The sequence below is a fragment of the Rhinoderma darwinii genome, chromosome 5 (assembly GCF_050947455.1).
Source record: "Rhinoderma darwinii isolate aRhiDar2 chromosome 5, aRhiDar2.hap1, whole genome shotgun sequence".
NCBI lineage: Eukaryota > Metazoa > Chordata > Amphibia > Anura > Rhinodermatidae > Rhinoderma > Rhinoderma darwinii.
The window spans coordinates 328,462,264-328,476,693 of record NC_134691.1 but is presented as its reverse complement, the minus strand read 5'-3'; the positions used below and the strand labels follow the sequence as shown (position 1 = coordinate 328,476,693).

Below are 14,430 nucleotides of genomic sequence, written 5' to 3'. Positions count from 1 at the left end.
GAGAAGTTTCCGGCCACGGTTGGGAGGTAGTCACCCATATTATAGGCCAATGTTTCCCAACAGGGTTATGTGGTTTCACGGAGCCCATGGAATTAACAGGGCCAGCAGGGGGCGGTGTGAACCCAACTTGTCATGATGGGATTTGAGTTGGGGCTACTCTGGGGAGCAGAGTCTAAAGGACCCCCAAGTCTTCACCCTTTAATCCCCATATAGGGACGTGGACTTCACTGCAGGGGAACCCCAGAGTAGTCTCTCTTGGTGACGTCTGATGTAACAGGTGCAGAGTGGTCTGGTGAGCAAGAGATCAGGGCAGGCTGCAGAGGTTCGTTACGGTAATATAGCAAATGGTCAGGGAAGGTGGCAGGCACGGATGGTAAAAAAAACAAAAAAAAAACAGGCAAAACAATATACGGGAAATAGCAAAAAAGATAGGAGGGAAACACTAGGGAACCAAATTGCTCTGGCAATAAATTCAGAGAGGGAAGGGCTTTTATAACAGGGACAGCTGAAAATTAGAATTTTGGCACGCGTTGGCCCTTTAAGAAACCAACGGTCAGCGCGCGCGCACTGGGAACCAGGATGAAGCGTCGGTGGAAAGAGCAGGCGCCAGTTGCCGAATAGAAAAGAGGGGAGCAGCGTGGACCAGGACGCCAGTGACAGGTGAGTACACGGCGGTGGGGAGTTGGGGGACGTGACACATGGAGTCCCTGGAGTCTGGTTATGGCTTCCCAATACAACAGTAGGGATGGGATAGTTGTAGGCGTTTCCTAGGTAGGGAAATTTTGTAAAAGTTTGGTAACTACGGTTATAGTCATACTTGATCTATGGCGGCTCCTCTTACATGTCCCTTCAAAGGGTCGTCCAGGATCAGAAAAACATGGCATCTTTCTTCCAAAAACAGCACCACACCTGTCCATAGGTTGTGTCTAATAGTGCAGCTCATCTCCATTGGAGTGAGTGGGAATGAGCTGCAATACCACACACAACCCATGGACAGTTGTGGCGCTGTTTTTATAGAAAACCACCCAATAACTGATGGCAGAGGTTGATCAATTTGAGATACAGTGGTAAAAAATTATTTTGCCTTCGACCGTAGCACCATGTCCAACTGGAGTAATCTCTGCTCTTGAATGAACATTGGCTCCTGGAGACGTGGCTTCGCCTGAAAAGTCTTACATATGGTTTGATCCTTCATTCACAAATCTGAAGCTCTATATTGAGAGAGGGGTTTCCATCCGTGGTTGGGAAAAGGTGGTCACACACATTATAGGCCTGTTTCCCCCAATCAGGGTCCCATGGAACCTGGTTAGGGCTTCTCCACAACATAAAACAGTAGAGATGGGGTTCCCCCATGGTAAAAGGGTTGGGAATTAATGTAATAGGCATTCTTGATCTATGATGACTTTCCTTGAATGTCCCTGGAGAGTTTAGTAGAAGCCGCCCACAGAAGAAGATTCTACCACTTGGCTATTGTTGGGTGGCAGAGGTTGATGGTTTTGGTAACTTGTCCACCCACTGAACAAATAACTGCAGGTTGGAAATATACGACTGCCACAAATGCCCATATCAAGGGGTTCAGATACCCCCCTGAAAACACCTGGCATATAATATGATCCTGCAGACCACTTCTACAACCATTAATATTGAGGACCTTAAAGGGGTATTACCAGAATGGACAATAATCATCTATTCACAGGATAGGTAATAAGTGCCTGATTGCCGGGTGCCCCACTGGGACCACTAGAACGGGGAGCCTGGACCACTCGTTCCTCAATACACGATGGCTGTGAACTTTGAATGGAGCGGTGATTGAGCATGCCCGGTGCCGCTCCATTCAAAGTCTTTGGGACTGACGGAGACAGCGGAGTACAGCAGTTTCCGTCAGTCCCATAGACATTGAATAGAGCAACACCAGGTGTGCGCATTCACCGCTCCATTCAAGATCCTCCTCACTGCAGGGGGCGCAGTGCGGAGGAACAGGGGGCTGGGAACCCCCGTTCTACTGATCGATGGGGGTCCCAGTGGTGGGGCACCCGGCGATCAGGCACTTATTACCTATGCTGTGGAAAGATAATTGGCCATTCTGGGAATACGCCTTTAAACAATCTATATACCAGGCAGGACATAATTAATAGTAACATTACATGTCAGATCTCTTCACCTCTTATTAGACTATGATTGTTCCTATCCTCAAACATATGACCAGACTTGATGGTCCCCATCAAAGAGTCTAAAGAAGAATAGGATTACCTCTACGCAAATTTTCATCCCTGAGGCAGCAGCATAGTGCAAGGATAAATTCTTCTTGTTGTCAGTGGCATCAAGAGCAGCCCTTTCGTATTCCCCGTGGTCAAGCTTCGCCCCTTTCCACTCTAGGATCATCCTCAAGCATTCAGATCTCTTGCGATCGTCATCTCCGAGCCGGGGTAAGCGGTGATCCAAAGCACCTTCTGAGATCATGAGATGGGCTCCCATACAAAGCAAGTGCATAGAACTCTCGTTGTGAATGTTACGCTTGTTTGGATTCCCATCCTTCCCGAAGAGAAACGCCCTGCAAGAATAAACATCAGAGAACTTTATGACCAAGAAATAATGAAGAACATTTGACAGTTTAAAGGGGTTAAGTTTGGAGCGAAAATTATCATCACGTCAGTATGTGAGTATATTACACGCGCTAATATACGTTCCGGTCCCCCGTCGCTCTGATTCTGAGATTTTCATAGATTTTTATAGCGCTGCCAGGGGACCGGATGTCTAGTTGCACAGTCTTCTTTGATGACGATACGACTGTCACTTGACCGGCCCCACTGTATTTTATATAATAGCTGCACTACTGCTCCTGCTTGTACATAGCGGGGCCGGTCACAGGACAAAGTCGTGTTGTCGTCAAAGAAGACTGTGCAACTAGACATCCGGTCCCCCAGCAGCGCTATAAAAATCTATGAAAATCTAAGAACCAGCGCGACGGGGGATCGGAATGTATATTAGCGCGTGCACTCAGTGAAAACACGGACAAATTTTGGTCCCCACATAACCCCTTTAAAACCTGTATTTGGTCCCATGATTCCCCTGCATTTGCGTTAGGGTACCCTCACATTACTACTTTGAGAAGACTGTTCCTTCCCCATTAACTAGCTTTAAATTGATGCCGGTGAGAATCAGAGAGAACGTCTAATTTGCTCTTCCTTCAAAGGGTCTACCTGGTGAAAGACTCTTATAGAGGTCCGGTCACCTCTTCTGACATGTTTATTATAGTAAATATTTGTATTCCCCCATGAAATAACAATTCCGTAATATATTTTCTTCGAATTCTGTGTTGTGCCGTTCCTCTGTTATTCCTCCTAGAAATTTATGAATAAATTGATAACTGGGTGTTACCATTCCTTGTCATAGGGGTGTGTCCCTACACAGTCTTAGACGGAGCACCGATTGGTCATGGTCAGTCTGTGTAAGGAGGACACACCCCCAACTTGTAATGCCCAGTTGTCAATTTATTCATTAACTTCTAGGAGGGATAACAGAGGAACTGCAAATCACAGAGCTCTAAGAAAAGATGCTCCAGAATTGTCATTTCATTGGGAATACAATTATTTACTCAAATAGACATGTCAGGAGGGATGACAAGTCCTCTTTAAAGTACTCGCCTCAACTTTTGGTCAACTTTCCTGGGATTCTGAGACCCTCTACCCTCAAACTCTAACATCCCAGCTTCTAGAGTCCATTCTCCCATCTGTATCCCTATAGGCCTGTCTCCAGATACCTCTTCCCCCGATACTACCTGCTAACAAATATTATATGTAGCAGTAATGTCTGTAGGACTCTCCTGGACCCCATCATTATATTATATGTAGCAGTAATGTCTGTAGGACTCTCCTGGACCCCATCATTATATTATATGTAGCAGTAATGTCTGTAGGACTCTCCTGGACCCCATCATTATATTATATGTAGCAGTAATGTCTGTAGGACTCTCCTGGACCCCATCATTATATTATATGTAGCAGTAATGTCTGTAGGACTCTCCTGGACCCCATCATTAGTAGGCAACCAGCAACAAGAAGAAAGGTTGAGGTTTGTACCATCAATCTCTGTTCTGAGACAACCCCTTTGAGCAAATGTTACCTTACAGTAGAACGGTGTGTGATGTCACTGTGGTAACATAAAACAAGAGTTTTGTATGCAGCTTTGGATGTGATCGGAGAAGAAAACTCGAAATCATAAGAAAAAAAATGCTAAGCAAAAGTATTTATGTTGAAAGGTTGTAACAGCGAATAGCGATAAACTTTAGTTTTAACCCTCCCACATCCGGCTTCCTATTCTACAGTTCTGTATAATCCTATATACAAACATCGGCCGCCTCTTACATCACTTTACATTGACATTTGTTCTGCCATTGTAAAGAAGACCATCATATAGTAAGGGAAGGAGAGGAATAAGTCTATTAGCATTTAAATGCAGCGTTAATGTCCAAAACAAAGGGAATTATTACATTTTGCTTCCAGGTTTAATGTATGAGCCTTCAGTCTTATGTCGGCTTTTGTGCGGGTGCCTACCTAACTAAATCCAAAAAGAATGACAGCGACGACGAGGACTATACGTCTCGGATTAGGAGTGCAGATCAAACCGCATGCAGTGAAGAGCATCACCGGAACATACAAATCATTGCGTTGCCATCTCCTGCAGCGGTGTGCTATTCAGCGGATTCTCAGTTATCGGATTCTGGGAAAGCTGGGTGGCAATCAACTTGGTCATCATAGTGTTTGGCACCCAGCTTTTCTGGAATCTGCAAAAGGCAAATTTACCTCTACATGCAGCAGTGATTTACTCCAATATACTGATTTCCCCTTCATCACACAGGGAAGCTGAGCTATAGGATGCTGTTTGGTGAAGTCATTACGTTGTGGAGCGGTTTTAGCCCTTGCTGTGTCTTCCTGTGACCGGGAGGGAATACTGTAGTCCCTGTGGATTTTCTTTCGGGTCACACAACGACATGTTCAAACGTGTTGGGTCTGCCTACGGCAAATCCGACATGTATTTGATGTGCGTCGGATTCCCGCGCAGATTAGCCCTATTCAATGGGTCTAATCCGCATGTGGAAATCTGCCAGCCTTTCCGCGTCAATAAGTGACCGATCACAAATTTCCGCACGTGCTCACAGATGTAGTTTTCCCATTGAAGCTTTTCATACATACGAATGTCCGTGTTGCGCCTGTGTGGTTTCCGTGCTTCATTCGTTTTTCTCGTCATTTTTCTCCTTTGCAAGCTCTTACCTGGTTTTACTTTTCCCTGCATTTCTTAGCCACTGATCAGTGAAAAATATACAGCGGATGTCGTCCGCGTGCTGCGAGTTTCTCACAAATGGACACACGCTATTGAATTGCATGCGACGGTGGGCGGTTTGTTGTTGATACGGACAGCGCACAGACGAGAAATAAGTTTTGTGAATAAGGTCTCTGGATCGTCTTGCATGGCCTGACTTAGGCCGTGTAAACGAGCGCCAATCAACGTGACAGCTCATTGATCGGCGCTTGGTTGCGCCTTTCACAAAGAACTATGTATGGGGACAAGCGCTCGCTACTACAAATCGCTTGTCCGGTCTCCCGGTTTACACAGGAGATGTGCTGCCGACAACGATAATACTTTCGGTTGCATAAACGATATAGTCAGCCGATGAACCAGCGTTTGGCTGATCGTTGCCCTATTTACACAGGGTATTGATCGTTCTGTGAACGCTTGTTTGCCCGTTTAAAAAGGTCCTTTAGAGTATTGAGAAATTCTTAGGCCCCGTGCACACGGCCATGCCCGTAATCACATACCGCGCTTGCGGGCACGGCTGGCTATGCCCGCGCGATTGCCGTGGGAGCCCGGCTGTGACGGACAGGCTCCCGCTACAACAGCTAGGTGTGGAGAAACCTCCAATCCTGGCCGTTTAACACCTTAAATGCCGCGGTCAATAGCGACTGCGACATTTAAGTTGTTTGACAGAGGGAGGGAGCTCTCTCTGTCACCGATCGGCGGCCCGCGAATGCAATCGCCGACCGGTTGCCTAACAAAGGCCGCCAGGCCTGCCCTCGCTGTATACCTATCAGGCCGTGCCAGAGGCATGGCCTAATAGATCACCTGTCAGTTTTCCACTGACAGGCAATAACGCTTTGGTATACGAAGTATACCAAAGCATTATATAAGCGATCAGAAGATCGCAGGGTAAAGTCCCCTAGTGGGCCTAATAAAAAAAAAAAAATGATTAAAACAGTTAAATAAGGTTTATTAAAAATAAAAAAATAAAAAGATTACAGTAAAAATTAAAATAAAACAACTTTCTTTTTTTTTCATAAAAAGTGGTTTTAGTTACTAAAGTGCAAAAAAACACACACGTATATGGTATCGCTGCGATCGTAACAACCCAAATAATAAAGTTAACGCATTAAACAGCCGGATGAATGCGGTACAAAAACAAAAAACGCACAAAAACGACAGTGAAAAATTTTTGTACCCCAAAAGGATACCAATGAAAACCACATCTCGTCCCGCAAAAAAGAAGTCCTCATATGGCGACATTGATTGACAAGATATAAAGTTACAGCTCTTGAAGAGCGGCGATGCAAAAACAATTTTTGTTCAAGAGGGTTTTAATTGTGCAAAAGTAGTAAATAATAAAAAAAACGATACATATTTGGTATCTCCGTAATCGTACTGACCCATAGAATAAACGTAACATGTTATTTACACCGCACAGTAAACGGCGTAAATTTAAACCGTGAACGACAATGCTGGAATAGCTGTTTTTTGTTTTTTAATTGCATCCCTAAAAAAAATAATAATAAAAGACTAGCAATATAATATATACACCCAAAAATTGTGCAAATGAAAAATACAACTTTTCCCGCAAAAAACAAGCCCTGATTTGGCGATCTCGACATAAGAATAAAAAAAAGTTATGACTCTTGGAAGGCGGGGAGGAAAAAAAAACAAAAAAAAGAATGTTTGGTCCTTAAGGGGTTAAAATACCTTTATCTTATTATTAAATCTATTTTAACCTTCACAAGACTTTATTGGTGCAATGCATCTAAAACTATAAGTGAAGCAACTTGGCGAATTCCCCAAACTAATCTGTACGGTGTGAACCCTCCTTTTAAGCCGCATGCACACTATGTGCAGATTTTTCACGCGGATTTACCTGCATAATGCAGTAATACAGTACCAGCGAAGTAAATGAGATACAAAGTCATTTTCGCTACAATTTTTCTGCACGTAAATGGACCTGCGGCGCAGATTTTAAAATCCGTAGAATGTCAATTTGTCATGCGTTTAGATCTCAGAATTGTATCAAAAAAAGTTTATAAAAAGAAATAAAAATACACCAAAATCCACAGCAGATAATCCGCACCTGTTTTTGAATTATAATGTAAAATCTGCATCTAAAAACACATAAAAGAAAAAAGCGGAATTAAAGGGGTTGTCCAGTCATAAGAAATTGATGACCTATCCTTTAGTATAGGCCATCAATACCTGATCAGTGGGGTCCGACTTCCAGCACCCCCACCAATCAGCTGTTTTAAAGGTCCCGCGACCCTTGTATGAGCACCGCTTCCTCTTCCCTACATGTACTGTGAATTTCCGAAACACCTGTAGTGGCGGTTCACAGTATTACAGCCTTTTCCCTTTCAAGTGTATGGGAGAAGGCGGTGATACTGTGAACCGCCACTACAGGGGTGTCAGAGATTCACAGTACGAGCATTTAAGGAATGAAGGGGAAGCAGGGCTCGTACGAGCACCGCGGCCCCTTTAAAACAGCTGATTGGGAGGGTAGCTGGAATTCGGACCCCACCGATCAGGTATTGACGGCCTATCCTGAGGATAGGCCATCAATTTCTTATGACTGGACAACCCCTTTAAGTGTGGATTTAACCTGCGTTTTTCTGCGGTTTTGACGCCGATTTTCCACATCAAATTTCGCAGTGTGTTCACGTAGAAACATTGTAGCAAACTACCCGAGAGATTTGTGTCGCTGCTGCTGATGTATTGTCCAGACTAGATACAAATGTATCCAATACTCAGCAGAAAGCAGGACTAGGTTTGCAGCCTGTGAATGTAGACAAGTGTTCACGTTCACTGACTGCAAACAAATATCTTGGAAATTGCGAAATTCTATAGAAGAAAGTTGTAGAAAATTTTCATATCTGGCCGGAGTTGTCCTACGACTTTATTTGTCATCCAGCAATAACTGATGCGGATTTTAAACCCAGCTTCTCCTCAGGGGGAGACACGTGTCACTCATTAAAGGGGTACTCCAACAAGTAGCATTGATGGCATAGCCATTCCTCTAAACATGTGGCAAAGTCTACTGGGGGTGACAGAAACGTGAAAGCGAAACATGAGAGCGTGTATGGCAAAATTGGGATTCCACTCCTCCCCTTTTAAAGGGGTAATCCAGGATTAGAAAAACAAGGCTGTTTTTTTCCAAAAGCAGCACCACGTCTGTCTGCAGGTTGTGTCTGGTATTACAACCTGTAGAAAGCAGCCATGTTTTTCTAATCCTGGACCCCTTTTATATTTAGAGTAATAACTAGTGACGCAGGACCCCCGTTCTTTCTATCAGTGGGGGTCAGAGCAGTCAGACCCCCACTAACTCCCATGGATATGCCCGAAATAATACCAGTCAAAATACCCCTCATGTTCAGTTTTGCCGCGCGGATTTACCTGCGTAACGCAGTAATACAGTACCAGTGAGGTAAACGAGATACTGAGTAATTTCGTCTACACTTCGCTGAATTTTTCCGCACGTAAATTGACCTGTGATGCGGATTTTAAAATCCGTAGAATGTCAATTTATGTTTAAAAAAAAAAAAAACCCTCTTCGTGACATCTAATAGGCCAATAATTTACAGTGTGGGGGATGGGTGCATTATCCTAAAAAATACACAAACTCCGACTGTGTGTACACTAGGTTCCTGGCTTGTTTATAAGAGCCTTGACAGCTATGCCGGATTTGTTGGTGAACCGACATTGACAAATTAGGTTCTGTGGGATCAAATAATAAAATCACAGTAAAAAATTACTTAGTACGGAGGAATGCGGACATAACCGCACATGTAATCAGCAGGTCACATGACAATCATTTACAAAAGGGTTTTAGCCTAGTTGTTCATTTTCTACATACATGCTAAAGAACAACGCCACTAAAGTAGCTGTATACACCGTATAATATGTATTACATACTTTACAGCTCCTGTCTAGGTGACCATTATTACTACACGTAGTTACATGCACAGAACAACAGACTGCCTCTTCATGCTTCACAGACTTGTTTTTCATGCCTCCTACTTAGCAATATGATGGAGGCTGCAGGAAGAGACAGTGAGGCAGCGCTATCTGTGCTTACATTATTGACAGTGAGGCAGCGCTATCTGTGCTTACATTATTGACAGTGAGGCAGCGCTATCTGTGCTTACATTATTGACAGTGAGGCAGCGCTATCTGTGCTTACATTATTGACAGTGAGGCAGCGCTATCTGTGCTTACATTATTGACAGTGAGGCAGTGCTATCTGTGCTTACATTATTGACAGTGAGGCAGTGCTATCTGTGCTTACATTATTGACAGTGAGGCAGCGCTATCTGTGCTTACATTAGAGACAGTGAGGCAGCGCGTTCTGTGCTTACATTAGAGACAGTGAGGCAGCGCTATCTGTGCTTACATTGAAAGTGAGGCAACGCTATCTGTGCTTACATTATTGACAGTGAGGCAGCGCTATCTGTGCTTACATTATTGACAGTGAGGCAGCGCTATCTGTGCTTACATTATTGACAGTGAGGCAGCGCTATCTGTGCTTACATTATTGACAGTGAGGCAGCGCTATCTGTGCTTACATTATTGACAGTGAGGCAGCGCTATCTGTGCTTACATTATTGACAGTGAGGCAGCGCTATCTGTGCTTACATTATTGACAGTGAGGCAGCGCTATCTGTGCTTACATTATTGACAGTGAGGCAGCGCTATCTGTGCTTACATTATTGACAGTGAGGCAGCGCTATCTGTGCTTACATTAGAGACAGTGAGGCAGCGCTATCTGTGCTTACATTAGAGACAGTGAGGCAGCGCGTTCTGTGCTTACATTATTGACAGTGAGGCAGCGCTATCTGTGCTTACATTATTGACAGTGAGGCAGTGCTATCTGTGCTTACATTGAAAGTGAGGCAACGCTATCTGTGCTTACATTATTGACAGTGAGGCAGCGCTATCTGTGCTTACATTATTGACAGTGAGGCAGCTATATCTTTGCTTACATTAGAGACAGTGAGGCAGCGCTATCTGTGCTTACATTAGAGACAGTGAGGCAGCGCTATCTGTGCTTACATTATTGACAGTGAGGCAGCGCTATCTGTGCTTACATTATTGACAGTGAGGCAGCGCTATCTGTGCTTACATTATTGACAGTGAGAGACAATGGGGGCAACTTATTAAGACTGGTGTTTCATAAGCTAGCCTTAACTTAAAGAAAGTTGGAGTAAAATACGCCTGATTTGTTGAGACGCACGCCTCTTATAAATTAGGCGCACCTCTGGCGCCAGATAAACAAATCTATTCCATCTATGTGCTAGAGTAGAGGTGCTCTATAATTTACGCCGGTTTTCTGGGCTGTGGTGGCCCCACCTCCTTCCGCTAAGCCCCACCAACATTTAGAAAAGTGCCGGAGGCAGCATTAAAAAAAAAGAAAAAAAGTAGCAAGTTTTTTTCTCAAATTGCGACGACTTCTGTGAAGTAATGGGCTTCATAATTTCCCCCCTCTAAGGCAGCACCATCTATGCCTATAGCATTTAATTGGAGAGACAGGGAGGCAGCACTATATATCCTAGCATCACTGACAAGATGAGGTAAAGAGGCAGCATTATCTATGCCTGTGTCATTGATAGGAGACCGGGAGGCAGCACTATCTGTGCCTATGTCATTGATGGGGAGACACATGGAGGCAGCACTATCTGTGCCTATGTCATTGATAGCGAGACACATGGAGGCAGCACTATCTGTGCCTATGTCATTGATAGGGAGACACATGGAGGCAGCACTATCTGTGCCTATGTCATTGATAGGGAGACACATGGAGGCAGCACTATCTGTGCCTATATCACTAACAGGGAGGAAGCAATATCAGTGACTATGTCATTGACAGGAGTGCCTATGTCATTAACTTGGAGACAGGGAGACAGTACTGTCTGTGCCTATGTCATTGATGGGGAGATACATGGAGGCAGCACTGTGTGCCTATGTTATAGATATGGAGACTGTACTGTGTCTGTCACTGACAAGAAGAGGTAAGGCGGCAGAACTATCTGTGCCTATGTCATTAACATGGAGACAGTACTATCTGTGCTTATTTCATTTAAGTATAGCTAAACGTTTGACAAACTTCTGACGTGTCATAGTGACATGTCAGAAGTTTGGATTGGTGGGAGTCCGAGCACTGAGACCTCCACCAATCGCTAGAACGAAGCAGCTGAAGTGTTCGTGTGAGTGCTCAGCCGCTTCATGTCTGTTCGGCTTTTTCCGGAAAGCCGATGTATCGGAGTACGGGCTCATAGACTTTCTATTGAGTCCGTACACGATACATTTATTTCCGGAAAAAGCCGAACAGACACGAAGCGGCTGAGCGCTCGCACAAGCACTTCATCCGATTCATTCTAGCGATTGGTGGGGGTCTCAGTGCTCAGCCCCCCACCAATCAAAACTTCTGACATGTCACTATGACGTCAGAAGTTTGTCAAACGCTTAGCTACACTTTAACATGGAGAGACCGTACTATCTGTGCATATGCCAAAAACAAGGAGAGACCGGGAAGGAGTACTATCTGTGCCTATGTAAATTATATAGATTAGAACTGTGGCTCTGTCAGAGATTATGAGTGAAGGGAAGCTATAAAACAAAGCCATAAAATATTTGGGGTCTGGATTGTGTGTAGGGGCAAACTTTGTTTTGGGAATTGAAGGGTGTCCCAGCTTCCATGCCATCACGGATGTTATCTAGATCTCTACCCATATAATAAACCAGGACTCCCCATTCCACCGCACAAACCTTTCTAGATTCTCTTAGCCCATTCTCCGTCCATATGAGGGACAAATAAATCCATCAGAACAGACCCCACGTACAAGTAATGATTTCACAAGAAGAGAAACAGAAGCCTTATAATTAAATGATCAGAGGAAACAATAATACGAGCAGGAAATAAATCCTTCCAATGTAATAAACTAATGAGGGGGAATGAAATCACTGGATGTTCTTACATATGAGCGGGGAAGGGCACAAGTTCACTACAACACCAGATCAACAAGCCATTTATTATTCCCTAATGATTCGTTTTAGATTATTTGGGAATTTTGACAACTCAATTATAATTATAGGTATAAAACGACAGCCCGTCATTACGGGAAATAAACGGCAGCCAGTATGCGGGCCTTTAATATTTAAAGTGAACCGGTCACCTATGGACGACCATTTCGAGAGATTGAGTTAGTAAAAATTAAATTAATTCCAATTACTGAATTAGTTAACCCAATAATGTAATGAAATCATGGGGGAAGCGGAATATGTCAAATGCCAAAAAGAAAAAAAATCTTCCAAAAAATAAAGACTAGTGCACACGACCGTGGCTTTTTGTCCGTGTGCTATTTGCAATTTTGCGGATTCATTTATATGGCTCCATGCACACGACCTTGATGTTCACGGACCTATGTGGGGCCGCGATTCTGGACCGTAAAAAAAACTCAGGACATGTCATTTTACTTTCCGTATTTGCGAAAAAGTTGCGGACGCCATACGGGATGCCGTTCGTGTATCTTCCGCAATTGCGGATACATTGCCAAACGACGCCAGGGAATTCATGCGATTCAGCAATCATGAGACCTACTCAGGGGATGGAGACAAACTGGTGACATCAATTCCAGCATTCCTGGTTTTTTTTTTAAAGATCCGTGAATACGGATGACACCCGGATGAACTACACAAGTTGTTTTTTCCGGACAAATGGACCGCAAATACAGACACCGGAACCGTGGTTTTGCAGACCGCAAAATCACTACTGTCGTGTGCGTTAGGCCTAAAGCTCAAATCAATTTTTGATTTTGATAAACTAGATCGCTAGTCTACAGGTCAGGGCTACCACGTATCTGATTGGTCTGATCTGCATGCTGCAATTACGTTTATTACATGTATTTATATCCGATTTTTGGCTTCAGTAACGCTGATTCCATGACAAACGCTATAAAAGGTTTGGCTCTTTCTGTATCATTTCTTCCCTTTATTAGTATTTATGGCAGCCAGCAATGTAATCATAAAATTACCTATAAACGGCGTCTACTTGCATGGATACAACTATAAATTTATCGACTTCTGTAAGTAGCGTGATTGTTGCACCGGTCCCGTCCCCCTGCTGTATGATGTTATAGCCCGTGTGTACTGTAAATGTTTTATGCTGCCTTATGAAGGGATTGATCAACCCACAAGAATTTTCATATAGGCAATGTTCACACTTGCGTAGTGGTTTCCGTTTAGAACAGAAGCCACCATGTATTGCCGGATCCATTGTGAGACATAACAACCGTGCCGGACAAGACGCCATGTAGGCTTTGTTCATATCTGCGTTAGGTTTTTCCATAGTTCTGCTTCATCGTAGGAGCAGAACGACGAGATCCAAAATCGCCGGATCTATCACGACAGATATCAATGGCACCCATTGACTTTAATGGGTTCCGTCGGGTATCCGCTACAATGTTTCATTTCGCTAAAAATGTTGTCCCTATGGAATCTATGCCGAGGCTCTGAACTGATCCTCCGACCTGTCTTTTCCATGGTTGACGAGGATCTGGCACAAATCACCATCTTGCACCCACACATGACGCTATAGCCGCCTTTCTGGTCATCATGGAAGGCCACCAGCAGATGGGAGTAAGTGGGAGCAGCACCGAGTACCAGACCTGTTCCTTATATTTGCAGGCTCTGAGCTGTAGAATCATGCCAAGTGGGCAAATGTTTTTTTTTTTCTTCTTTTTTTAGAAGTTGGCGATGGATATAAAAAGCTCATGACAGATTTCTACAGCTTCACCCATCAAATCTATATTCATCTGCTCTATAAGTAGAAAACTGTGACGGAATCCCATAGATAGAAACATAAGAGATGTATTGATCGATCTCTGTCAGTGGGTCAACAAATGCGCAACTGGTGCCCAATCTTTAAGGTTGTCTTCTGTGGACTTCTATGGAAGTTCATGGTCACTGGGCCTGCAGAGGGCGGTGTGAACCCAGTGCCACCAAGGGATATGACATGAGACTTAACTTGGGAGCGGAGTGTAAGGGGACCCTTTAACCTCTTACATGGGCACCTGGACTTTGCTGCAAGGGAACCCCAAGTCACTAAACCCGGAGTGGTTTCCCTTGGCT

General features: G+C 44.1%; 1 protein-coding gene across 1 annotated transcript in view; it reads right to left on the bottom strand.

Annotated features, from left to right (window-relative positions):
• ANKIB1 (ankyrin repeat and IBR domain containing 1) overlaps positions 1–14,430 on the bottom strand; it is a 101,740-nt gene that overhangs the window by 57,512 nt on the left and 29,798 nt on the right. Inside the window, exon 3 of the mRNA XM_075827690.1 lies at positions 2,251–2,551. Within this exon, the coding sequence (XP_075683805.1) occupies positions 2,251–2,551 (301 nt within the window). The remainder of the gene's footprint in view (positions 1–2,250; positions 2,552–14,430) is intronic.